Source organism: Bactrocera oleae, chromosome 2 (assembly GCF_042242935.1).
Source record: "Bactrocera oleae isolate idBacOlea1 chromosome 2, idBacOlea1, whole genome shotgun sequence".
Taxonomy (NCBI): Eukaryota; Metazoa; Arthropoda; class Insecta; order Diptera; family Tephritidae; genus Bactrocera; species Bactrocera oleae.
In genome coordinates, this window is record NC_091536.1 from 69,882,230 (window position 1) to 69,908,905 (window position 26,676).

At 33.3% G+C, this 26,676-nt stretch overlaps 2 protein-coding genes and 2 long non-coding RNA genes across 4 annotated transcripts; 2 read left to right on the forward strand and 2 right to left on the reverse strand.

The window, feature by feature from the left end:
* The first annotated feature begins 514 nt into the window (after positions 1-514).
* LOC138855739 (uncharacterized) lies at positions 515-1,112 on the forward strand. Its single transcript, XR_011394817.1, has 3 exons — positions 515-742; positions 807-857; positions 920-1,112. It is a non-coding gene; the product is annotated as an uncharacterized lncRNA (long non-coding RNA).
* Positions 1,113-4,143: 3,031 nt separating this feature from the next.
* Positions 4,144-7,033, reverse strand: LOC106616218 (cecropin-2). Its single transcript, XM_070105582.1, has 2 exons — positions 6,706-7,033; positions 4,144-4,236 (listed from the first exon to the last, which is right to left on the reverse strand). The coding sequence occupies exons 1-2, from the start codon at positions 6,802-6,804 to the stop codon at positions 4,144-4,146; spliced, it is 192 nt and encodes a 63-aa protein (XP_069961683.1). The 5' UTR covers positions 6,805-7,033.
* A 2,710-nt stretch (positions 7,034-9,743) lies between these two features.
* Positions 9,744-10,271, reverse strand: LOC106616239 (cecropin-2). The gene is made up of 2 exons (XM_014232805.3): positions 10,063-10,271; positions 9,744-9,971 (listed from the first exon to the last, which is right to left on the reverse strand). Exons 1-2 carry the CDS (start codon positions 10,159-10,161, stop codon positions 9,879-9,881), a joined length of 192 nt encoding a protein of 63 aa, XP_014088280.1. The 5' UTR covers positions 10,162-10,271; the 3' UTR covers positions 9,744-9,878.
* A 428-nt stretch (positions 10,272-10,699) lies between these two features.
* LOC138855724 (uncharacterized) lies at positions 10,700-11,356 on the forward strand. The gene is made up of 2 exons (XR_011394795.1): positions 10,700-11,085; positions 11,149-11,356. It is a non-coding gene; the product is annotated as an uncharacterized lncRNA (long non-coding RNA).
* Positions 11,357-26,676: the final 15,320 nt, after the last annotated feature.

Sequence of the window (26,676 nt, forward strand, 5' to 3'; positions counted from 1 at the left end):
GAACGTCAAACCAATAATATCTCAATTCATGACACCTACTACATTTTTTTATCGCTTTCAATTCTGTTTCCGACAACTATCAGGTTGTACAACACTCTCTCTATTATCGAGCTGCATACAAAGTGATCGGTCAAAATCGAAGTCTTGTATGGAAATATTTTGTTCAGAACGGATCACTATGCTATACATATATGTAGCTGCTATACAAACTGACTTACTAAGAACGCGTAAAATGTTTTAAATTGGATGCAAAACGTTGGACGGTTACGATTTCAGATTTAGTTATGCATATAGTCGCTAAAAGAAATACACATGTGAAGGGTATTATAGCTTTGATGCAGCCAAAGTTAACTTTTTTCTTGTTCTGCTTAATACTAAAAAGTGGCTCAATATTCGTATTATAATCAGTAGCATGAGATTTCATTTAGCACACTAGGTGTTTCGTTCCGGTTAATCAAATTTGTTACCGTGTCTAATTTGTATATTCTCAAACCGCCCTAAAGAAATCTTTAAAAATCTGAAACATTCGTGTTGAGACGCTATTTCTAGCAAAAATTCGTTCCGTTATCCATTACATTCGTAAACGTCGCATTCCGTTTTGAAAAATAGCAGTTATCTCGAGGCATCAAGCATTCATCTCAAAATGATTATAAAAATGATGATAATATTTGGTGCTTTTCTGCTTCTTGCGGGCGTGGAATGTCAACAGCGGGACTTTTTTGGCAGTCTCACCAAAGGCGCTGTTAGCTGTTGACTTATTAAACTCATATCTTTCGATATTGATTTAAAGTGTTTTTCTTTTTCAGTCTCAACTTACAGACTTGCTGCAAAAGAAAACGGAACTCACTAAGAGTGCTGTTAGTAATTTGCTTAATACATTCAAATACATCGGTTTAATTTCAAGTATTTTCCTTTTCAGACTGATTTGCTGCAAAAGAAATTGGATTTAATAGACCAAGCGTCTAAAACTGCTGATATGTTTGAAAAGATGTGGAAAAGTTTTTATCATGATTCTAAATGAAATTAATAAATTTTTATTTGTTGTGTATTAGTAAAATGCATTTTTGAATGAAAATAAAAATAAATTCCTAGATAATGTATGCTATTGAAAATTTTGAGAACAGTTAGTTCCAGTGAATTTAATTTCTAACCGGTTTAAAATGATTCTGAAGAAAAGTTTAATATAATGTATCGAAAAGGTTTGTTTGCTCTTAGAATGATAGAGCGTTGTAAGATTAAGTTATTTCAAATGAATATGAGGAATTTAATTTCTTCTGCTAGAGCGTAAAGTAAGTTTGGAAAAATGATTTTTTGAATATTATAACAATACTGCTTGATTAAAGTGAGCAGTTCTTAAATTATAATTGTAATTCTCAAACGATCGTTTTTTAACGAATTAATTGTATGATTCGGGAGTCTGTATATTTAAGTAAAAATATGGCGATCTTTTTATAATCATGAATTAATGCTTTAAATAACTTCCCAAATACAAAATGATGTATAACAAAATTACAATCCATTTTTAAAAATTTTATATTTTTCCTGCAGCCGTTCTTCAGGAGGACCTCCGAAAAAAATTTCTGTTGGTCAGCAAATATCTAGAATGCAAAAAACCAAAAAAACGTGTCGGCTTCCCAAAAAAAGTCTTTTTTGTGAAAAAATTGTCACTTTAGTTTGGTTTAAAAATATGTAATTATTATAAAAAATCTTATTTTTTCAATCATTACCTCGCAAATATATCGAAGAATCGTGTGACAATTTCAAGTTGATCGTTTCATCCGTTTCAGAGCAATTTTTCTAACAGACTTTGAAAACAGTGGTTCGAGAAAACGCGGTTTAAAATTTTGGGAACCAATTACAGTGCATAAGTTAAAAAAGGTTTACAAACACATTTATAGTAAATTTTATGAGTAAAGGCACGTTTCATTCATAAATGCGTTTATACTTACAAAGATATCTTCATTAATTGTTGATTGCCTTGTAGGAAAATTATTAATTAAAATTTCTCTACAAACGAAAACATCAAATTTTGAAATTTATTTTCGAATAACTTTCGTCGGGCGAGGTATTTTTGGTACTTTTTTATATAATATATTTTATATTTATATTCGTATATATTCACACAAAAAATCTTTTTGATACCTATGTAACTCGAGATTTTTAAACAAATCAACTATTTAAAGTTGTTATATATATTTTAAATATTATATCAATATTATCTATGAAACCATAAGAATGATGCTATCATTAATTGTTTTGTTTTTAAACATTTTGAACAAGATTGTACGTGGCTAAAGTTAAAAATATATAATAAATAATAATAAGGTACTTTTCCTTAATTAAAGTAGTCAGTTTAATTTTAACCTGTTTTTCTAGAGCAATGCTTAAATTTTCCTGCAAGGTACTTGTGCGCATAATTAACTTTGATGGAGCTACATACACGAACACATATTTACGTGTGTGGATAAATGTTTGTGGTTTCGCTATTACTTTCAATCATATTGCTATTTTTTGTTCGTCTCATTTGTTAATAATTATTATTTTTTACTTACCATTCAACAATACAAATTAGTTGCTTATTATTCGCAAATTATTGCTGAAACTTCGTTGGCATTGTTTTTCTAGGTATTCGGTTATTCCTTTTTAACCAAGTTTCGTGATTTTTTCAGTTCTGCTTTCTTCAAAATGTTTAATATGATCAACTTTTGTTAATTGAAACCCAAAATTTGAGACACGTCATTTTGCGAAACACCAGTTGATTCAACACTTGGTAACTAAATAAAAAGTACATTAAAGAACCGGATTTCGGTCTGTGCGCTCATACAATTTTTAAAATTGAGGATTTTTTTTCGAATATATCTTGCTGTCCAAACATTAAATAAAAATACCATGCGTATGTCCTATGTTCTATGTTAAGTTCTGAGCTATATTCGAATTCGTATTAGTCAATCGATAAATACTTGTATGATATGACTTGAACAATTGATTTAATTAGATTCATAAAATGTTTTTGGAATTGTCATAAAGCAGAGCGCGAGGCTGTATGAACCTCAACCGCAAGTCTACAATATATTTTTCCTGCATTGATATTAAGTTTTACGCAATGTAAGGAACTAACGGATGATACTTGAAATAATCATAACACAAAAAGGTCTAAATCATGAATGGGCTTAACCATTTCGTTACAATTTTCGGTAACTTTTAATACCCGCTGCCGTTTCTTCGAGATTGACATTAAATTCCTTAACGAACTCTTTTTTATAAGTATTACCTCCGTACGACTTGATCCAGCTGTTCTTTCTGTAGTCAAAGAAGGTTCAAATCTATTCTTATTATTATATATGGTCGATCTGTGATTTTTCACTTTTTGCAATTAGGTTCTTTGATAAATTTTATTTTATTTTGTAATTCCAAATACGGGATTAAACAAAATTTAAATTCACATACTTCTCATTAGTTTGGGTTTAAAACTAAAACATATTAAAAACCTAATTTTTAATACCTAAAATTAAATTTAATTTTTAATCCCAACATCGGCATCACAAAATGAAAATTTTGTTTTTAATATCATGATAACTTTTCTTTCTGTTAGTCTCCCTGCGACATTTTTTAAAAAACAAAACAAAGTTATATATATTTGTATGAAACCCGCTCTACCAGAAAAAAAATGTGGAAAATTTCTGACTTATTTTTTAAATATGCGTACTTATTTTGAAAATTTCATTAAATTTTATTAATCATCGGCAGGGTCAATACTGTATAAAATACAATAGTACTAAAACGAGCAATGGTGCTAAAAATTTTTCCTTATAGACATTTTTGCTCATAATATAATTTCAATAGATCGAAAATTTAAAGTGAGAAGAATTGTCTAAAACGATTGGTTTTTATTGGCATTCAGTATAATTTTACTTAATCTAAAAATTAAAGTAAAGATTGATACATCGCTAACACAAAGGCCATAAATAAATGTAATGAATATATATATTTTTTTTAACCTTAATAGCTATTTTAATATTGTAGAATACTACTTATGTTTTAATCTCCATAAATCGGCCAGACTGTCTAAATAATTAATATTAATTTAAATTAAGTCTTAAAACATATATGGAAATAGATATTTGTCGCGGAAAAACATTCAGCTTATCCCTTCAATGTTGCTGCAACATTTGCAGCCTGTTGGGCCACAGCGATGGTCTGGATTGAGGCATCTCGTGTATGTTGACCAACGCGCTTCTGAAATTTTATGAAAAGATAAGGAAATTCATAAATTCTTCGTTCATTAAGAACTAGTACAGAAGTATATTTCCGTTTACAGTATTTGTTGGAGACTTACAATTTTCTTTCGGCTGTAGTGTGCTGAAGGTTATCTTCAAGCTCCTCGTGCGTTGCTGGTTGATTGGCGTAGTTCTTTGATTTAATATACCCTCAGAGAAAATAATCTTGAGGCCTTAAATGATCTTGGCGGACATTTGACTGAGCCATTTTTCGAACTTAACATGTCGTCAAACTTTGCACTCAACGTGTCTATGGTCGTGAAACATGAGGCGGCGCACCGTCTTGTTGGAAGTAGAGATCGTCCTCGTCGATGTCATCGAATTCCGGAAAAAAATAGGTCAACATTATGTTATAACGCTCGCTATAGATGGTAACGGTACTTCCTGCATTATTTCGAAAAAAATGAGGCCCGATGATGCCGCCATACCACAATCCGCACCAAACGGTAAATATTTGGGGAAGCAATTGCGTTTCCTAAACCATACGAGAATTTCACGAAGCCGTTAAGCCAGAAATGGGCCTCATCTGAGACTATGATTTTTCGATGAACGTGAATTTGTGAATTTTTCGGAGAACGTGAATTTGTGTAATAATCTTGGACAATTTTCGAGCGTTGTGCCAAAGTGAAACGTGACATAATAAAATGGCAAACCTAACTGAAATCACTGACAAAATTTGATACAAATCCGTAAACAAACATGGCCGCCGCGAGCTGTAAAAACACGTCATCCCTATTGGTAGACGCTTTATATATATTTTTGTCCAAAATTTTATGAGCGCGATCGCTTTACTTATTTTTAACAATCCGTAACAGTTATGGCCAAATTAGTATATTTTTATTAAATTTTAAGGCTCTAAATAATTTTGAGCTTTTTAGCTAGATTATCCAATATTATATTAAAGAAAAGTATTTGGCATTAATAAACATCACAAATTTCACTTGCTGGTATTCCATAATTCAAATGGTTTCTAGAGGATGTAAGGTGCTCCAGTGAATTGAATTTTAAACATAAAAAAAAATAATATAACAAGAAAACACGTTGATTTCGGTTGCACCGTAGTTAACACTCTTTACAGGTGCATTTTTTATATCATAAAAGTGTATAAAAATATATTTACTCTAATTTTGATCGGTCAGTAGTGGTCTGATCTGAACAATATATTTGAAGATTGCAACGATGCTTTGGATAATAATTTATACGAAATTTTGTTAAGATACCTTGTCACCTTGTTTTGTACTTGACTTTGACCGGCCAGTTTGTAAGGCAGCTATATGATATATGCTATAGTCCGATATAGGCGGTTCCGACAAACAAGTAGCTTAATAGTAAGAAAAGAAGGTGTGCAAAATTTTTAGAAATACAAGTATATCTCAAAAACTGAGGTACTAGTTCTCGTATATACAAACGGACATACAAACGGCTAAATCGAGATCGTCCCGCTGATCATTTATATATGTATATGATACCAATAAAGTAGGCATATATAATATATTACAAACATTGTGGCAAACTTAACATACCCTGCTCAAGGTATAATTATATTCTATACCCTGTATTCGGTATAAATAACACTTACTTTTATTAGTCTGGAGTGTTGTTGCCTTGGTGGTACGATGAGCTTGTGAGTCGAAATATTATTGATTGAAGGTAAAGGGAGAAGTATTTAATCCCGTTTGTAACTAGTTAAATTCAGACGACTTAATATTAAACTTGAAACAGGTAGAATCCTTCGATATGAGAGATTTTTTCAAGTAAACATGTGTCATAAAACTAACACCCAGCATAGCCACAAAACCTTCGAAAACAAAAACTGACCCAATATACTATACATTAGGAGGTTAGGTTTCGGTTTGAGTCGAAGCGTCTTGCACAAATTAGTTGAGCTTTCAGCAAATTCACCTCACTCAGCGAAGGTATGACATGATGTTTCAATCGGTCTGTCGAATACTGGACAGTCGAGAAGAAAGTAATTTCTTCCTTTAAGGAAAGCTTAAAGATATAAAACAAAAAATATATTATCGTAGAAATTTCTGGATAACAGTATTCGGAAGGTTTGATATAATTATTATATAGCAAATATAAGTGTAAGTAAGTATAAAAAGTGTTTAGTTTTTGAAAAAATTGTCTTTATTCTTAATTTAATTTCAGTAATTCAGTTACAAACTTATCTACATAAATAAATATTAATCTTAATTTAGCTACATAACTTCCGAACATGTTCAGTTTTTCCTTTCACAGTTGCTGCAACATTGGCTGCCTGCTGAGCCACAGAAATAGTCTGGATTATGACATCACGAGTATGTTGACCGACACGCTCCTGAAATGTTACAAAAAGAAAAGGGAAAGTCACATGTAAATGCTTCGTTCTTCAAGAATTAGTACAGAAATGTATTTCTGTTTAGAGTACTTTTTGGTAGAGACATACAATTTTTTTGCCAATCTTTCTCAACCATCCTGCTTCAGTTTGACCAGCGAAGACGGCAATGAAGACAGCCAAGAGAACAAAAATTTTATTGAAGTTCATTTTATTAGTATGAGCTTATTTTAAGCTTGGAAATGCAATCAAGTGCTACTTTTCGTTATCAGCGCGTTGTCGGGGATTTCTTTCTACTTGTATGACACTCAGTGCTTGACAAAGGAGTTATGTATGTATGTATGTATTTATTTATTTGCAGCATAAAAAAATTTGGGTGGACAAAGTTAGTAAGACAAATCCAAAAATAGCAAGCACTCGTGTATAGAAATTATTTTTAGGCCTTAGCATCTTGCCTATCTTATCACTAAAACTCTAGAATGTCGACTGTGGAAAAATCCCCTTTTTAAGCCATCGCCGACCTTGCAATTGCGGTTGTCTATAGACAGTAAGTTCAAACGTTATCTCATAGAGAACTTCTTATGAAATCTAAAATCTGGAAAATCTTAAATCTATTACGGTAATCTTAAATATATAAGGGCAACTATTTATCACATAGGAATACAGTTTAAAATTTGGATATATGAACATTGAATACTAACTTGATTACATTATAAAAATATTGATTAGATATTATTCTTCGTTCAATACGCTCACAAACTAATATAAAAAACTTAGTCAATCTTTAAGGTTTTCTTACAAAAAGTATTTTTCTCATTTTCTTGAGAATTATTATTTGGCGCTTGTTAATCTTTATCAACAATATTTTCTCAGCTATTCTGGCATCATTTATATTTATAAACAATGCTTCATTTTGAGGCAATTTTTAAAGTTTAAAAAAATTCAGCTTCAGTTATTAATCACCTGCAAATAAACCGCTCGTTTGCTTTCAGTTTGAGACTTGGAAATAAAAAATCACTTGTATTGACATTATTTAAGCAAATATCTACACTATTTCAACAATTTGTATAAGAAGTGCAAGTAAATAAATTCAGCTCTGTTTCATTCATAAATGTCTTTATACTTATAAATCTGAATGAAAAACTTGAACTGAAATTTTTGATGCAACTATTCAAAAGAAAAAACATTTCTTTATCATTACATTATATTGATAAATTTATATCACACATTAATTGTTATTATTATACTATTAATAATTTTGATAAATTTAATAATACATGATATATTAAAAATAAATATTTTTTTTTTATATACAAATTATTTACTTTCCAAATTTTAACAAGTAGCCTTAATTTTTTTTATTTCGGTATATTGATGATTAAATTTTCCTGCAGGGCAGTTGTGCGAGTAATTAATTAAAACGTCTTTACAGACAAACACCCATGCTTATTGAATGTTTGAAGTTTTTGCTATTTCTTTCAATTATATTTCTATCTTTCGTTTGTTTCATTTCTTACTTCTTTTTATTTCTTTACTTTCAATTCAGTAACAGCACACATATTAATAATCTGTTCAGTATTTGCAAATTATTTGTGAAATATCATGAGTATTGTTTTTCTGGGTATTACGTGATTCCTCTTTATTACGGGTTCGGTTTTTTTTGTATTTCCTTCTATCCGAAATCGAAACTATTTTATCAAACATTCCACTTTTGTTGCAGGAAACTCAATATTTTGTTTACGTCATTTTGGAAAACACGCTTTAAATAACCCTAAACATAACATAAAATACAAACAAAATTGGTTTCGATCGGTAAAATAAAACTTTGATATTTATAGCGTTGTCATAGGTCAGCTCGAAAGCATAATAATTTGTGAAATTATTAAAACGATGTTCGGAAGCAAATAGAAAATGCCATAGATAATTGCATGGAGATTTCGTTTACTGCTCAGGAGGATGAATGAACTAGGTCGAAGAGTTCTGTTGTCAAATTTTCACGTACATATTGAATTAATACTTTACATTTAGTTAGTTGTAATTGTTTAGGTTGAATAAGAACAGTGTGATTAATGGATTTATTTAAATATGCCAAGCTTACAAAAACAAAAACAAAAAAACTATTATATAGTGGAATTATTGATCTGTTGCAATAACTATAGTTTTGTTCTTAGGCATGTTCTTGTAAAAACTGAGCTATACTCCTAGCATACCTTGGAGGAAGCAATTTCAATCTATTATGATTATTAAATATATTATATTAGGTGTAGTGTAAATGAATTCATTATTTTTGCATGAAATTGAATGCTTTAATTATTACTTTTCGTATCCAGCCTTCTTCAAATGGTTCCAAACTGTTTTTTGTGCAATATTTAGGTCCTGGACAATCGCAATCGATGTTTGGACTTGGCGTTTTCCATTATTTGAGCGATTTTTTCGATAATTGGTCTCCCAGAGCGTGGTGCATCTTTGATATCGAAATTACCGGAACGGAATTGACGAAACCAAAATCGCGCATGATTGGCTGTTACAGTCTCAGAACCATAAACGCTATTGACTTTTTCAGCCGTCTAGCTTGTGTTTTCGCCCTTATCGAAGAAAAACTGTAAAATATAGCTATTTTCTCTTTTCTAGTGTCCATCGTTGACGCGCGTTCAAACAAAACGAAAGGTCAACTTTCTAACGCCATCTAGCCAAACCCGATCGGACTTACACAACGCTAGGTACAGATAAATAACGCCATCTAATGGAAAAATAATGGATTTGCTTATACTACACCAATAATACGAATATTACATATTCAATTGTTTCTGATGTTAATTTTGGTCATACTTGAGGAAGTATGGAAGTTCACATAATATTGTTGGATTATGACTCATAATTTATGAGTGAGTGCCTACAAGTTATTTGCCTGACAATTTGCTCACACTTCTAGATCGACTTAGTAAAGTCTAGTGATCCTATCAAAGCTCATACAACTTTTTGCGCCGTTTCCATAATGCGAACTACTCTTTAACTATCACTATAAGGTAGGGTTCAATTGTAATTGTTTTTAAAATGACTTAGGTTATCACAAGCGTAACATTTAAGAACCATAACTATAGTTCCTTCTATCTCTGCGATCTAGTATCAGAATTAGATATAGAAAAATATTTTGGGAAACATATTTTTATTGTAGTATTTTAACATTAATCTCCATAAATTATTCACTATTTTCTAAATAAATAAATATTATTTTTATGTTAGGTACATAAATGCTTTTGTAGCAACTTCCGAGCAGATTCAGTTTATCCTTTCAAAGTTGCTGCAACATTGGCGGCCTGTTGAGCCACAGCAAGTCCTTGAATGGTGGCATCTCGGGTATGTTGACCAACGCGCTCCTGAAATTTGTTAGAAATAAATTAAAATTAATAAGATGTATAGAAATGTGGATCTATATAAAAATTCTTTAAGTGTTGAAAGGCAACTTACAATTTTTTTGCCAATTTTTTTCAACCATCCCGCCTCGGTTTGACCAGCGAAGACGGCGATTAAGACAGCCAGGAGCACAAAAATTTTATTGAAGTTCATTTTGTTGTTGTGAGTTGATTATATATTAATATAAATATTTTTACGCTTGGTGTATTTCTACAATACTTTATTCGAAGCTTGAATAGGGTTGATTGATAATTAGCCAGCTCGGCAATGCTTTTATATTCGTAACACACGGAAATATAATCAAACGCCACCTTTCATTATCAGCGCGTTGGCGGGGATTTCCTTCACTTCACGTATTGTATTGTTGCTGTATGTATATGCATGCTGGTTCGAATGTGTGCACAGTTCTATATATTGTAGTTTTTTGGTGATCAATTTAAATTTCGGTTAGTGCATAGTCCTTAAAAAAAAGATTGCCTAAGAAATACTAAAATGGTGTGCATAAGTAGTCTTATAAAAGTTTATCTGCTAATTCTAAAATAATTATAATTTTAATTTATAATCCTAATGTATATGGACTAAAACTAAGGTAATAAAGGAACATTTTAACTCTAAGCTTTACTAAAACTCTGAGAGTTTCTTCTTTTTCTTTACTTCAACAATTTCCGTCTAATTAAAATTTACAAAAATATGCGGGTCAGTACATTTTACTACCGCAATAAAAGTATTATATAGCAATTATTGTACAGGCAGGCCAACAATCTTGAAAATGAAAGCACTCTTGTGTAGAAATTATTTTTAGCATTGAGCATCTTGCCGCTGTGTTTTCTTATCACTAAATACTACTTTAGAAGAGTATCTGTGCAAAAATCCCCTGCTTAAGCTCGTAAGCGTAGCATTTCTTTTATATATAAAAGCATTGCATTGAAGAGATCAATCATTAAACTCCTCACATTCGCTGCCTTCGCTTCATTCACGATGAATACAAAAATCGCGGTAATCTTTGCTGTCTTTTTGCTTATTGCCGCTGTGGGAATCACACAGGCCGATTGGTTGGACGATCTCAACGAGGGAACTGTGAGTTATTTGTTTAATGCACTCATATCTTTCGGTATTAATTTTAAATGTTTTCTTTTTCAGAGTCAAGTGGTTAATGCGGTGAACGAAAATGCGGAAAAGATCAATAAAATTGCTACAAATATTGATGTTCTTGGAAAGATGTTAAGAAATTTGGATCCAGATACGAATGAGGAGGAATAATGTTTTATTCCTTTTATTTTTAAGTAAAGATATCGATATTGGCTGTGTAGTTTCTGTATATTTAGTAAATTTTTTTAAATGTGAAAAATTTTATAAATTTTTTATTTTATATAAACAAATATTTACTTCATAAAACTAATAATTTATATAAAAAATAGACCGATCCTTGAAATAAGAGTTCCAAAAAGGTTAGAACTATACATTCCGTATGATCGGTGGTTTTTAGATTTTCAGCGGTTTTAGCTCTAATTATATGAAAAATGGAAATACTTCATTGATTCGAAATCCGAAAATTTCGGTGAACAAATGTATTACTTGAAGAATCGTTCAATCATTATTGGTGAAGTTAATGATCCCAGATTACATATCAAGTAATATTTACAATTGTTTTAAAAATGAGATCGTCAAAACAATATATTTAGTCTCGCTTGTTCCTGGTTTTTTGGCCGAATAATTAGTCACTGAAATAAGTTTTCTGGGTCTTTTTCCTCTATGTTTGATACAGACGCAGATCACAAAGCGAATATTAAAATAATACATCAATGTTTTACAGTTCATTTTCAAAGATTATTATTATTATATTATTAGCTTTCTTTGTTAGGAATACCTTTTAATACCCTGAACAGGGTATATTAAGTTTGCCACGAAATTTGTAACACCCGGAAGGAAACGTCGGAGACCCTATAAAATATATACATAAATGATCAGCATGAGCTTGATTAACCCATGGCCGTCTGTCTGTCTGTATATATACGAACTAGTCCCTCAGTTTTTAAGCTATCGATCTGAAATTTGCACCTGTCCTTTCCTGACGTTCAGATCAGATCACTATATCATAAAGCTGCTATACAAACTGAACGATCGGAAACAAGTTCTTGTAAGGTGCCTTTGTATTTCTGAATTTCAGTTTAATGTTTCAGTCTATAAATTCTTATTTTCTTCTATTACCCCAGTGACCGAAAACATGACCAATGGTCTTCTTTCCATAATCTAGTTCTAGATATCTTTTAATTACATTAAACATATTAATTTTACACAAAAAGTGTGATTTTTTCATGCTATAAAAAATAGTAAAGTACTTTCATTGTACACGCTTCCGAACTCAGCTGTTTTCTGTATCCAAAGTCAAAAAATACCAGCTCAAACATATGAAGAATCCCCGTTTAAAAGAAATTTTATACAATTAGTAGCCAACATATCATTTCTTTGCTTTGCCTGAGTTGACTCACAGCAATGGCACACGCATAGGGAAATCACTTGATTAGTTGCGTCCTCTTGCTTATAAAACTCAAAGCGGGCCTATAATTTGAGTTGGCAATGACAGCGCGCAAATTATTGAATATAATTGAAATAACATAAAATAATTATTCAAACTTTATTTGAAATTAATTTTTGTGATGTGCTCATTGCCCTCGCTGAGCGTTGGAAAAGCTTAACTAATTAAATTCAATTTCCTTCCATAAAACATAACAACACATGGGTTTTTTGACAAAGATATTTATTCATTCGTCTAGATTATTGTTGTGGCCTTCAAAATAGTTTCTCTTCGATATTATGCACTTATGCCAGCGCTTTTTCTAATAATTGAGACACTTCTTAAACTCGGTTTTTGGGATAGTCTTTGGCTCTTTCAGAGATCTGCTTTTAATGTCATCTCTGCTTGTAAAACGACTGCCCTTTAAGGTTCCCTTTAATTTTGAAAATAGGAAAAAGTCACACGTAGCCATGTCTACCGAATATGGATTCTTATCCTCTTTTATCCTCTTTTTTTCGAAATTATCTTTATTTATTGAATCTGCTTGTTCAAAACCTAAAATAAGTAATAAAATCTTAAATCTGTTTAACTAGACAAATTCAGGGTTGTAGGTGAGCCTGTTTGGTGATACGTTGCTCCTTATAAGGCTGGTAGATCTTTTTGTTTTTAACCTAGTTTGATTACAGCGTTGTAGCAAGGTATTAGCGAATGGATATTACGAAGTTTATGCTCATAGTTCATCCAGCTGTCCTAGAATACTTTCTTTATCATAGGAATGACAAGATGTTTTTGAATATTTTCATTACGAATGCACCATGGTGAACCCGTTATAGCTTTAGATTTTTTTTTTTTAATAAACGAAAATCGCCAAGCTTATACTTGCAAAACATGTCTATTCTTAGTGGCTGCTACAGATAAGGTATGCCCAGGTTAGGATTAAACCTTTAACCTTTCTCCTCGATCTTTTGAAACTATTTTCCAATTAATTGTATGAAGGTTGTAGAGCTTACGATCTATAACGATTTATCTCTGGAACAGCGAACTGCTCGTAAACATTTAACGAGGTCGTATAGTGACACGAATCGCCGGTGGAAAATAAACGAAATCGTTCGGATGAGAAATTATGCGAAATTAAAAGAGTTGTCAAAAGAACAGAGTTTTGTGACTGAATACTGTAGTAATATAAAACTCATTGCGTTACAGTTTCTACAAAAAAAATTCCTTAAAGCACGTACAGTTAACGCCCACTTGAAGAAAGAAATAGGACGAAACAAATGAAATTTTAATAAGACGCACGTTCAGTATATGGTATGCAAAGTTATAAGAGGGTATACCTACATGTTCCTTCTCGATTGAAAATGTAACAATGTTTCACACGCCTCCTGGGAAATTGCCAGGTTGTGCAAGAATTATGTCAAATTTCGACATTGTTACACATACACATTTATAATATATATATAGGTATAAATATATATTCTTATCGTCTTCATTATGGCCCACGGCATTGTTTGTTCTACTCAATTCGCCTCATTTGGTTTAATTTTTGGTAGCATTTGTAAAAATCGCGAGCAGATTGAACGAATTATTGACAGCTTAAAAGTAACTGAAAAGTGATGAGATGATTACAAATAACAGAATCAAATTTTAGGTATTCAAATGCAAGTATCTCAAACCTACGTTCATATACTATGATACAAGTATACACCTATATAGGTATGAATTGTTGATTTGTTGGTAAGAACAAGGATTTTAGGGTGGTAACCAATGAGCGCTCTCGGTCATTAGAAGATGCGAGGCGTTAAGTAGACAGGATGAGTGAGCGTGAGTGTCGAAGTTTTGTCATGTGACATTCACTCATTTGTGAAGGCGTGTATAAGCTGGATTAAATTGACAAAAAAGCGCATAATAGAAGAAATTAATTTGAATAATAATGAGGTGGCTGATAATGCGGGTTTGAATGTGTGTATGAAATGAGCAGCTGAATTGCTGATTATTAAATTCTGGTACGAAATAAGGTTTTTCATTTAATTTGCTTTAAATCGTCATTGCTATAATTTCCATATCCGCATGTGATGCCTTCATTTCATTGGCTATTTTTTTGAATTTCATGCTTGGATTTTTCATATCCATTCACAATGATTTCCATATATTTTTGCACATTCCACTTACTTTCATGTGCATATCTCACAGGGAGTTAAATCGGGGGTCGTAAATCGTGATTTGATGTAATGACGTGCAGCACTTGAAAATATGTCACATTTTCCCGTTATTTCCTTAACAAATACATCTATTGATATAACATCCAATAACCAACTACGCAGATTGCACGCTGCATTCCACTCCAGTATTGCCTAAGTACTTGTCAATGTGTGTGATGATGGGTGTTTCTTAGCCCCCCCCCGCAGCGAAAGGATAACATGTCACAGTAGGAGTTTAATAAATTCTGCTTAAAAGGTGTGAGTATTCTCGCGTTGTTCCACATAAGCGCTTTTTTATTTCATTTTCAACACCCATCCAAACGTACATGCACCCATATTAAGCTTAGAATATATAAGCACCGGGGCGCCGTGAGGCCTTAGTGAATTTTTATAGCCTCGGGCGTTGCTGGAAAAATGATTGAAAACGCATGTTGCTTGAATAATGCACTTGAAATCTATTTGCTGCTGTTTTCCGCTTTTATTAGTTTCGATAAGTGTTTGTAATTGTATTGATTTTCAACTTTGCGCCCAATTCCCGCTAATGTGCCGCCGTTTACACTTTTATTGGGTTTGATGCGTGCGATATGATGCTACGTGTGCGGGGTGAAATCTAAAATTTGAATATAGTTTTGCATATTTTTTGGTATTAAAAAGTAGTAAGGTATTTTTTGAAAGTGGAAATTGTATTTCTAAATATGACAGTGTGACAAGTTAGTCACATATATTAAAAGTTTTGTCGATAGCCCAAAAACAACAGTTTGTCAAAAGTGTTTTAACTCATAATGACAAAATCAACTATTTTGCATTGTTTTTATGATTAAAAAATACACTTTTCAAAACATTCCAACACAAAAAAATCACACAAAATTATTAAAATGGAAACAAGGAAGTCATGAGAACGTAAAAAAAGTGTGTTTAGTAATACTACTTGCCCTTAGTAAAGTTTATCTTGTCCCAATGGTTCTTACTGGATATTGTCCAATAGGCATTCACGCTGTAAGGCTAAAAATCCATACGGACGCAAACTGTCAAAGTTGTATGAAAGAAAGTGAATTGCAAATATCAAAGCATCGACAACAATGGCGAAGAACCATTGTCCAGCATTTGCTAGAGGTTGAAACATCTCAGCAGTCAAACGTTCGGCGAACCAGGAGACATAGCCGTAACTGACATTAGCCGCCTCATAAAATTTGTGGTCGGCTCAAAGCGATTTGTTGCTTTAATTTAAAAAATGGCTTATACGACAAAACGATATTACTTAAAACTATACTCCCTTTCTTATACAAGTATATAGACCAATAATTCCCACAACATTTTTTAAATCTATACGGTAAAGGTTCCATTTTAATTCAGTTTCCTAACGGATCTTTAACTTTAATAAATCCAACGACGAAATCACCCAATGTCTTTGATAAACTGTCCATGGAGACAACCAGTTACACTTTGAGTAAAAAATATGACCAAGCCAAAAGATTTGGCCTAGATAGATAGATAGATTGAGACAAGGACAAATGGCCTAATCAACAGCTCAAACAAAAGTATACATACGTAAACATGCAGATACGAAAAAGAGACTCTTAAGCTCTTTGGAGAGCTTACATACCTATAATAGGTCTAACCCCAAAAAAGTTTTAATTGTGAATTCGAAGAGTACATAATTTTTCCTGCATATGCCCACGGCATTTGTGATATCAGAAAGCTAATCTAGACACTGGACCAATGAATACAAGCAAGTGGGACTCGCACCCAATAACCGAATATGCAATAAGTTCTCAAATGATACGAGGTGCTCAAATACGATTGATGCTTTGCAATTTTGAATATTAAATTGAGCGAAGGTACCACAGATTACCTTACTAGCCTATGTTAGTAGCAGTACCTATTCTTACTCGATAATATTCTCAATTATCAATTTTTTAAATAATGACAAATAGGAATGTTTTCGCCTAACTTTTATGATATAACCATTTAGAACTGTTTGACATTTATATTCCGTAGAATTTAAAGTATTATAATATTTATTATATTAGTGTGCACAGACTTAAAAACTCAAGTTCTGCGAAGTAAACTCTCAAAGTACTTCGCACTCGGCTTAGCGGGTATATAAATATGCAAAATAATGCTATTTAGAGCGCGAATAAAGAGACCCCGCAATGCTTTGCATACAGAAAAAGTTTTTGTCTGGTGCGGTTAACATTTCATTAGCAATAAAAATCTTCCAAAATCGAGCTTAACATTTCTTGACGTTAAATGAGACATTTGTTTCGAAAACATTACCTTCAAACGATTAGTAGAAGTAACTAAGAACTTGCATATTTTAAAGAGGATTATTATAAGATTTCATTTTAGGTTTGATTTTGATTAGAATCGATGCATTTTGGAACAAGATCGAGTCCAGATAATAAGGTTATAAACTTAACTGTCGTATACGTCGGAGGACATAAATAAATATAAAATAGGTTTGATTTATGCAACCACAATGTTTTCCCTTTTAAAACTAATAGAGAGTATGTATGCATATGCATTTCGGTTAAAGAAAACGCAATATAATAATTAACACCATCACTTGAAATCCGATACGGACGTACGCCGTGCGCTCATGCGACTTTTGATGTGTTGCAGAACAATTAATAACAATTTTCCGCCCAATAACTTTGAGGCAGACAATGGAATAATATGTGGCAGCTTTGAAAAATAATCAAGAGAAATGCTGGTGAGCACACACGGACACGACAAAGCTCATGTGCGCTTCGATACAAATCCCGACTGAGCGGAGAATTACGAGAACATAGCGTTGACAGCAAATGTCAATTCTTCGCCAGGCACAAATTAATCTTTAGAAAAGAAAGGAAAAAAAATAAAACTAATACGCAGCATTGGGCCATACACTTAGAAATGAAAGGAAGCGTAGGCTGAAAACCAAATATTAATGACGGTGTATGACACTTGCCACCAATGTGCGCTCGAAGCGATTGCGAAAGCACATCTGCACCGCACCGGTGTTGTGGCAAATAGCGCTCATTAACGGGAAATTAGTAACTCGCTGGCCAGGGTATGTGTTTTTTGTGGGTTTGTGAACTTTTAGGAAGTTGGGCTGGAATTCGCTGAACCGTTAGGCAGTTGCTTAATTCGAAGGTACTTCGTTTATTGAAGCACTAGTCGTTTTTTATGGACATTTAATTGTCTTTGGTGTCAAAAACTTAATCAAAGAAAACAACAATGGCATCAGCACCAGCGCAGTTCACGCAATCCACAACAGTGTAATGGAACAGTGGTTCGATGTTGAACAAAAGTAAAATTTAAAATAAAATTAAACGATTTTTCATTACCCCTGAAGGCTTTATAAATAATGGCGGTTGGATATGAAATAGCATATAAAAAAGCTTTTAAGCTTTATAAGCGCATGGACTATCTACAGATATGTAATATAACTTTGGAATTGCAGAACTGGTTATGTAACACTGAAAAATCTCGATTTATATTCTACCAAGAACAATCAATGTTTATAAACGAAGATGGTATGCCTGATCATGTCACAACGTCACGGAAAGATTTTTCGAAATACATGTTTGAGTACAAGTGCTTTGGGGCGTAATATAAAACTCATCATGGATAATATCTTATATTTAAAGGTTTAAACATATTCCTTTTTGTGCCCTGAACAGGATGTATTAAGTTTGCCACGAGTTTATTAACAACCAGAAGAAAACTTCGGCGACCTAATAAAGTATTATAAAAAGGGTGCATATAATTTAATGTTATGGCAAAGAATTTAGTTATATTATAAAGATAAGAGTTTGCCATTATGTTTTGATTTTGGGCAAATGACCGGAGCTGCTAACACGAATAAATTTCAGCCAAGGTCCAATTTTTGACCACTTTACTTTGCGACTTCATATAACCGTCATTTGCGACATTATAACACGATCTTAGAGGCCACGCCACAGGTTCACGATGCATGATAATGCGCTCACCAAAAGTTGTCTTGTTACTCGCAATCATTTGGGTATTCTTCGATATTTTGTTCCACAGCAGCAATAGCGTAAACATGTTGCGAAACCGATCCATGATTGCTCGAATTACCGATTCTGATAGGCGATTATGTCGACCGAATATTGGACGCAGTTTACGATGCGTCGCGCGAACCGAACCATTATTCTGTTAATAAATATGCACGATTTGCAAACGTTGCTCCGAAGTAAATCTGTTCTTTATGAAACGACTAGTCAAACTGTCGGAACCGCTGGATAAATTATAAATTGACCAAAATGCTATAAAGTTTTTGGTATTTTACTTCATATTTTAATATTCGTGAACACTGTGCCATTGTTCTATGTTTTTTTTTTCTCGAAATACTTATGCCTGAGTCCACGAATGCCTCATATTTAATGCATTGTTTTGTGCTGTGGTGTTGATGGTGGGTGACTGGTGACAGCAGAAACAACAATGCTGGTGTGATAGTATCCTGATGCGATTCTTGCTCGTATAGGGTGTTTGTGATGAAGATAAGACGTCGAAAGTGTGGCCAACACAAAGTAAACTCTCGCCTTTTTTTGGCTTTTCTTTCACTTGCGGCTGAAGTGAAGTGTGTGCGATTAGAGCAAATCATCATTTCTTGCAAAGATAAAAGGTGAAATTAGGTAAAAACTCGAGAATGCACGTCCATCAGAATTAAACACATACCTATATTTGTAACTAGAATATACTAGTTCATTATGTAAGCACACTCGTGTGTGCTATATTCCAACATTTGCTTGAGTTTCTGAAATGAGGTGGAGTTAGCGCTTTCCTGGCCGTTCGCTAAGAGTTCAGTCGAGTTTGGCTTGCTTGTGACAGAACCTCAATATTTTTCTCTTCTAGATGTTATATGTATGTATTTAATAAATTCTCTTTGGTGCTAGAATGATTTCGGGTTGCGTGCATATCGCGAGCCCTTTGTGAATTAATTTGAGGCTTTTGAATGCAGTTAGAGGGCAACTAAGTGCCACATATTATCTCTGCATTATGCTAATGCAATAACAAAGAAGGGAGAAGGCAGAGGATTATACAATTAGGCACACTTCACTTTCAACTTCATATTTCGTACGTTTTTTGTTTTTTTTTGGTTCATTTTCGTTGGTTTTTCTATAATTTCAGTCACAATTTGAGCTTCTGTTCGGCTGTTTGTGAAAGGTAAAATGTGTTGTCCGAATTGTCTGTTTGTGATTAGCGTTAATAAATTTTTAGATATAAGCCACACAAAAAAAAATAAATATATATACGGAGTACATAATTGAATATATATTTATATTAATTTCTTTAAGTAAAACTCCAAGCATGCATCGCCGGTACTCTAAAAGCTGTGTTCAAATTGTTTGTATTTAATTTCACCGCTTTGTATAGTTTGTTTACATTTCATCTATAAATCCATACTTGCCCCAGCACCTTTAATACATATATACAAATACATATTTACCAAACCACCCTTAGTCACATCGTGTCTTCAATGGACTTCGACTACGCTGCAGTTGTTTACCTTTATTTTATGAGTATTCCATCGATATTGTTTATTATGCTAGTAAGTAATGCATTTTCAATTGCTTTAACCAAGAATTCGATCATCTTCGAGCCAGTTGGTGAGCTCTAAAATTTCAATTACTCTGTATTTCTGGCTCTGCGGCGGAAATCACTTGCGTTTCGTGTTTCTTATTTCTCAATGAATATTCACCGTCTCTCTGGGGAATTCTGCGGCTGGTCTAACTACACTGTCTACTGCGTCCTTTGCGTCAGTTGGCGTGTGCTTTTTATTCCATCTCTCATGCTTTATACCTTATCATTATAATTTGTATAATGGCAGCGTAAAAATTAGACCATATTGAATGTCAATTGTTTGATTTTTTGATTAACATTCATATTTGACTTGATGCCTGCCCCAACCCCAACTCAACTCAACTCAACGGAGTTGTATTGATCAAATATTGAATGAATAAATAAAAACGTAACCGTAAGAGACTGGCTTATTTCAATATTGTTGGAAATGAAGAGTGGCGTAATTTGAAGCCACAAGGTACTTGGTAGAACTGGATAAATATAAAAGTTTCGTTTGAGAGATTAAATTTATTTTTCCTTGTTACACTACACTTTACATGTTATTGCGTAGTTATTTTACTCCGATATGACGAAATGTAAAGTAAGCGTTAGAATGACGAATAAAATAGGACCAGTGAAGGATTGAAGAATGAAATTATAGAAATAAAATTGATGTAACCGGATATAAAGTAGAAAACAAGAAGCAGTATTATTTCAGTGTTCTAAGCTAGTAAATATATGACTTTTTGGTTTTTCTAAAGAAATGTTAGAGGCGGATTAGGTAAAGGCAAACGAAAGCGAAATTTAGTTTCGGGTTTTATCCGAGGACGTCTGAGTATTTAAATTCTAGTCGATGTGAAATCTAATGTCATTTGATCTCTTCCGATGTTTGTTTTTATATATCCTGAACTGGGTATATAAAGCTTACCACGAAGTTTGTAACATCAAGAAGGAAACGTCGGAGAACCTAAAAAGTATGTACATATGCATATATTAGGTATCTTCATGATATTTGGCGTGGGTTGTTATTCAAGGCAAAGGTAGATATTTTTTTTCAGATTGGATCACTATAACATATAGCTGCCAATAGAGTACAGCCGATAGATATTTATTGTGGTATGGGCTGCATTTAGATGATCAGAGAGGAGTTTTTTCAGAACTTTCAATCAAAGGCGTAAATAGATGTTTCGCTCCAAAATCTGTTTTAAAACTCAACTCGTTTGCATTGAGTTATTAAGTCTAGATGGTCACATTCAGGTGTCTGAACAATTTTTATATTTTCTAGATCTGACAAATATAGGCTCTTAATGGCTATAAATTCTCTTCGAATGGCTGAAGGTTTTATTTCATGACAGAAGTAACTCAGAGGTTCGTGGAGCGGCGATCTACGAGTCTGTCTGAATTTTTGATATAATTTTAATGTGTTATAAGAGCGCCGACAGAATCAGCAGTTGCGGTGGATCTGACTATGGCGACCGCTCGTGCATAACCGGTAAGAGAGGAAGTTCCAAAAGGGACTGAAGAAAGTACTTTTTCGTGATTTATATTTGGAAAAATCAAAATGGTAGACAAAAAATTGGTATCTCTTATATTTTTGGCAATGTTTAGAGGCCAAAAACAAAAAAAAACATTTTTTACATTATGAAAAAAACATTAATTGACTTTTGATGGTTAACGAATTCAATCTTCATTTATATCATAGGCATATTTGTTGTCAAAGGGAGCGTTTACAAAGTGAATATTATAGGAACTCTCGGAAATGCTTGTAAATGAGGCTTTAAAGTAGATTTCTATTCGAAATGAAAAATGGATGGTTTTTGTTTCCCTTTACAGTCAATTATGCAAATAACTGTACATATGACAATATAGGTTCAGGTCACTACCTATCTATGTAAGTTGTTGGGCGCCTTCGCATATGCGAAATAATGAAACACATGTGCTTTTCTTTCCAGAAGTAATCAGCGTTAAGAGTCACTTAAGTTTTATAAATTCAACGCTGACAAGACGACGCTACTCACATAATTCTCGACTCCCATCATTAATCAAAACTCTTTAATGGCGCCTGTCATCTTTGCAGTCACGGAATAGCGAGAATATTAACATAATAAGCGTATCAAAGCCAATGCAGTTTCTTTTTTAAAAATTCGAATTCATGTTTTAGCATTTCTTACAAGAGAATTGGAAAAATTGCAAACGGAAATGAAGAGACACACATGTGTTTATCACAAAGAGCATTTTCACATGTCGCATCTAGGCACGATAGTGTACAAAGTTTGCATATCTTGGCAACAACAGTTTTTTTTTTAAGTGTGAGTGCGAAAATGAAAAGAAAACAGTCGGTGCCACGAATATGCCTATCATTAATTTAAGATTCGCGATTTTGATATTATTTTTAGGGTGGATTCAGCTTCAAGGGTGTTGACGCGGGAGTCGTCACTGGCGTTGATGCTTTACAATAATCTAAGGTGACATTTGCATTGAGCGCGAGCGAAAAAAATTCGCACTTTCACTTTTTAAGTGAATCACAAGCTGTGTAAACGGTTGCAATTTGATTTCTTCAAAATAAACAATTTATTTTTGTGACAAACGCGCGTATGGCGGCAATGATGGGCCGGAAGTGGCACTCAGCATATGTTGAATACCATCATCTTTACGCACAGACACTCACACACTTCAAATTTGGAGCAGTCAACTTTACTTGTTGTTGTTGCTGAAAAAACGGTATCATATTATTATGCTGTCAATATGTTGCAGAGCGCTTTCCTTCAAACTCGTTTATTTCCTATTATTGCAATCATTCTCCTTCCCCTGCGTTCTTAATGAATGCAAATTTGTGTTGCTGATTTTTTTCTACTTCTTGAGATTTTCGCAACAAAGTTGTCAACACATCGCCTTCATGATTGGGTGCGTCGCTGAGTGACAACTGATTGTTAGCAGTTGCGATACACCTATTGTTGTTGTTCTTAGTATTGTTACGCTTGTGGTAAAATGTGCAAGTGACACTTTGGCCTATGAAAAATGATGTGTCCCAATTTGGGTTACAGCAACGCATAGTTGAACACCGTTATGAATGTAAATGCATTGAGGAGTGGAATAAGTTCGTTGGTGGTGGGAGGACTTATATAATATATAAATATGTATAGCAAAGTTGTATAATTTTACAGACTGTAAAGCGATGTGAATAAGAGAAATATTTTGTGAGAAGAATTTTAGTTTTGGAAAAGTCAACTAAGAATAGGATGAGAACTCTCAACTCAGAAAATAACATTTGAGGCAACCACCAAGCTAAAATATATGCAATATAGTTAACACCGCTCTTTCAAAAATTGCTGAAAATATTAGGGCCGGGAATGTAATGGGGGGATCATAGCAATAAATAATAATCTAAACAACATTTTCAGTCGAATAGCTGGTGATATACATGTACGTATGTATGTGATTAGTCTTGCCATAAATTCTGTTACAAAGTACACATATAAAAATATTTAATTCAAGCGTGAAATCTACAAGTATTGTCATATTGTCTGTGGAACATTACAGCGACTGTTTTACAAACACTACAATCTACAATATTCTCAACTGATGCCATCGAAAAATTATGCGCGGATTCTCCAAGAGTTATTAGCGGTTAGCATTGCTCCGGATCGCAACCAAATAGCTAGCGGTCCATATCGAGTTTCGACGCCGTATATACGTTTCGAAAATCTCACGACGTTACCAGAACAGTTTCGGACTGGAATCCTGAAGAAAATCAAAGACTTGGGAGCGGTTATTTGTTCACACAAGCCCTCAAATGATTCGGCTATTGATCAATAGCAGCACGCAGAGTTTCTATTGGTATTGATGACGCTGCTCGAACCAAAGTTGTTGTGAGACTTTCTAAATTTGTGCTGGAGCAGATTCATGCTGGAAGTTCCAATGCTCTTCATCGCAAAAAGTTTTGCTTAACTGCTTTACCACACCTTCTAAAACAGCCTGCTGGTACACTTGTGCCCAAGTTTTAATCCCTTTTTCACAGAAGTGCCGAGATTTAACGCCCTAATAGGAGACCACGCCATTGCAGCAGCTGGATGGTGACTACGTTGAACCCTTGGAATAACATTTTTTCCGTATTTGATAGTTTTTGTCGTTTTGCTTATTAAAGACTTCTTCAACAGCGAATACTTTTTCATCTGTAAAAAGGAAACGTTCACCCTAATTTACTTCAAGCGGTTTGTCAGAAGATGAACAGTTGACTGATGGTAGGTTTTCATGTGGAGATCATCTCGAATAAGTTTTGACATTGATCAGGTCGATATACTTATTCACCTTGACATAATTTTCTGTTTTCTAAGGTAAATGTGTTCGCGAACAGTTTTTATGGTAAGACTAAATTGGTTCGAAATACGCCGACCACTTCTATTTCTGTTATCAACTGTAGACATTCGAGAAAATACGATCAATAGTGCGGTAAAGAATCATTCTCCAAATATTATCATAAATTTCACGTTCAGCGTTTTTCCACACTTAAGTATGATTTCCTTTAGCTAACTATTCCATTGTTAAAAAACGAAAGCAAACAGTTAGCTCATTAATAAATATTATTAGACACTCCAAAGAAATTATAATAAAACATAACGGAATTTTCTTCCGCGAATTTGTTTTCGCTGTGTAAACTTTGTAACATAATTAATGGCAAGACGAAGTATGGTATAGTGCCGTTAAATTAGCCAAATTAATCTAACCTAACCTTTAGGCACTGTTTGTTTCCACAGCAATAACTCCGTAATATGAGGCTAATGTTCAAACCGTTCAGATTTAGGTAACGAATTGTGTTCGTTCGTTACAGTTACTTCTTTTCGCCAATATGTGAGATGTCATAAGATTGAGTGATAATATCTGATTTAGCATAATAAAATTTATTAAATAAATCCTTCTCTACAAAATTATAAACAATTATTTAAGAAAATTGATTATCTTGAAGTACTGAACCAGCCTCACACATGAATATGTTTGTATAACTGAGTATGTCTATTTAGACTAAGCAGACAACTGATGAAATATTTCCGGTATCACATATGAATCATGTACCTATGACTAATTTAAATATTAATATGACTCATTAAGACAAATGTGTGTTATTATTTGTAATTAAAACGCTCTGAGAGAATTTAGTTGCCTATATACCTTGTTGTGTTATGTATGAATTAGGGTATTTTTATTCAAAGGGAAATTGGGCTTCTTTAAATACTAAGAAACGAAAACGAAAAATTACATAAATTAGAATTTGATTGTTCTTTTATAACAGTATTAAATAATTGCAAGGTGTTTATGTAGAAATTCACTTTTTGTCTAAATTGTGATTGTGTGATTTTGTTAGTTGTTTCTGTTAGTGTGTAATAAAAATTTTTATTTATTATTTATTTTTAGAAATAATCATATTTTTGTACTGCTGATGACAATCGGGAAAACTATGAAATTTGACGTCGCACAATCGCGTGCCTGACACTGCAACACGCTGTGCTGAGAAATGATGCCTTGAATTCAAATCAGTTTTACAGATATGGGAGCAATTTATTTTTTAATTTTCACACATTGTTGTTAGGATATGCAAAAAATACTGTGTGGTGCCGAATAGCTACCACCCCTTCAAGCATACTGCTTACAAACACAGGCCAACAGGCTAAGTACCCATAAAATCTGATTTGAGATATGTGTTTTTAAATGTGCTTCGTGCACACGACTAACAAAAGCCGCCTGTTGCAGTTGTCAACTTTGCCCACATCTCCCCGACCAGAAGGCGCTTACTCGTATGTATGTATGTATTTTGCTAGATTCGTTACTTTCGGCTGCGACTCCTCGTGTTGCACATGCAAATAATCGTGGAAAATGTGTTGAAAATTTCTGAATGAAAACTTTAAATTTCGCAAAGCACACACAAACTTCGGTGGCGGAAAGTCCCAGAGGGTGCGCAGCACTTACGCAGCGGGAAACGCATTTGCTAGCAAAAAGCAAAAAAAAATGGCAAAAAAGAGGCTTTGTAAAAAATGAGGTTGAAAACGCATAAAAGTAATAGTGTGGCTCAGCGCAGCTTATGTGAAGTCAACGCGAAAATTACACCGCCAATCCTTTTCGGTTGTCATCCTGCTACATATGCACATATGAAGGTATGTATGCATGTAACGGTTCGTGGTTTTGATTGATGTTGTGATATTGTGTTGATGTGTGACAAACGCGATTTTGACGTTTCGGAAACGCACTGCGCATACACCCACATGTTCACATATCGCTTGTTTCCCCAACGATTGGCTTAACTCATAAATTACAAATTTTCAAAAATCATAGAAAAAGAATCTACTCACACTTTATCAAAATATTATACCGGTTAATTTCATGTTATGGTTGCTT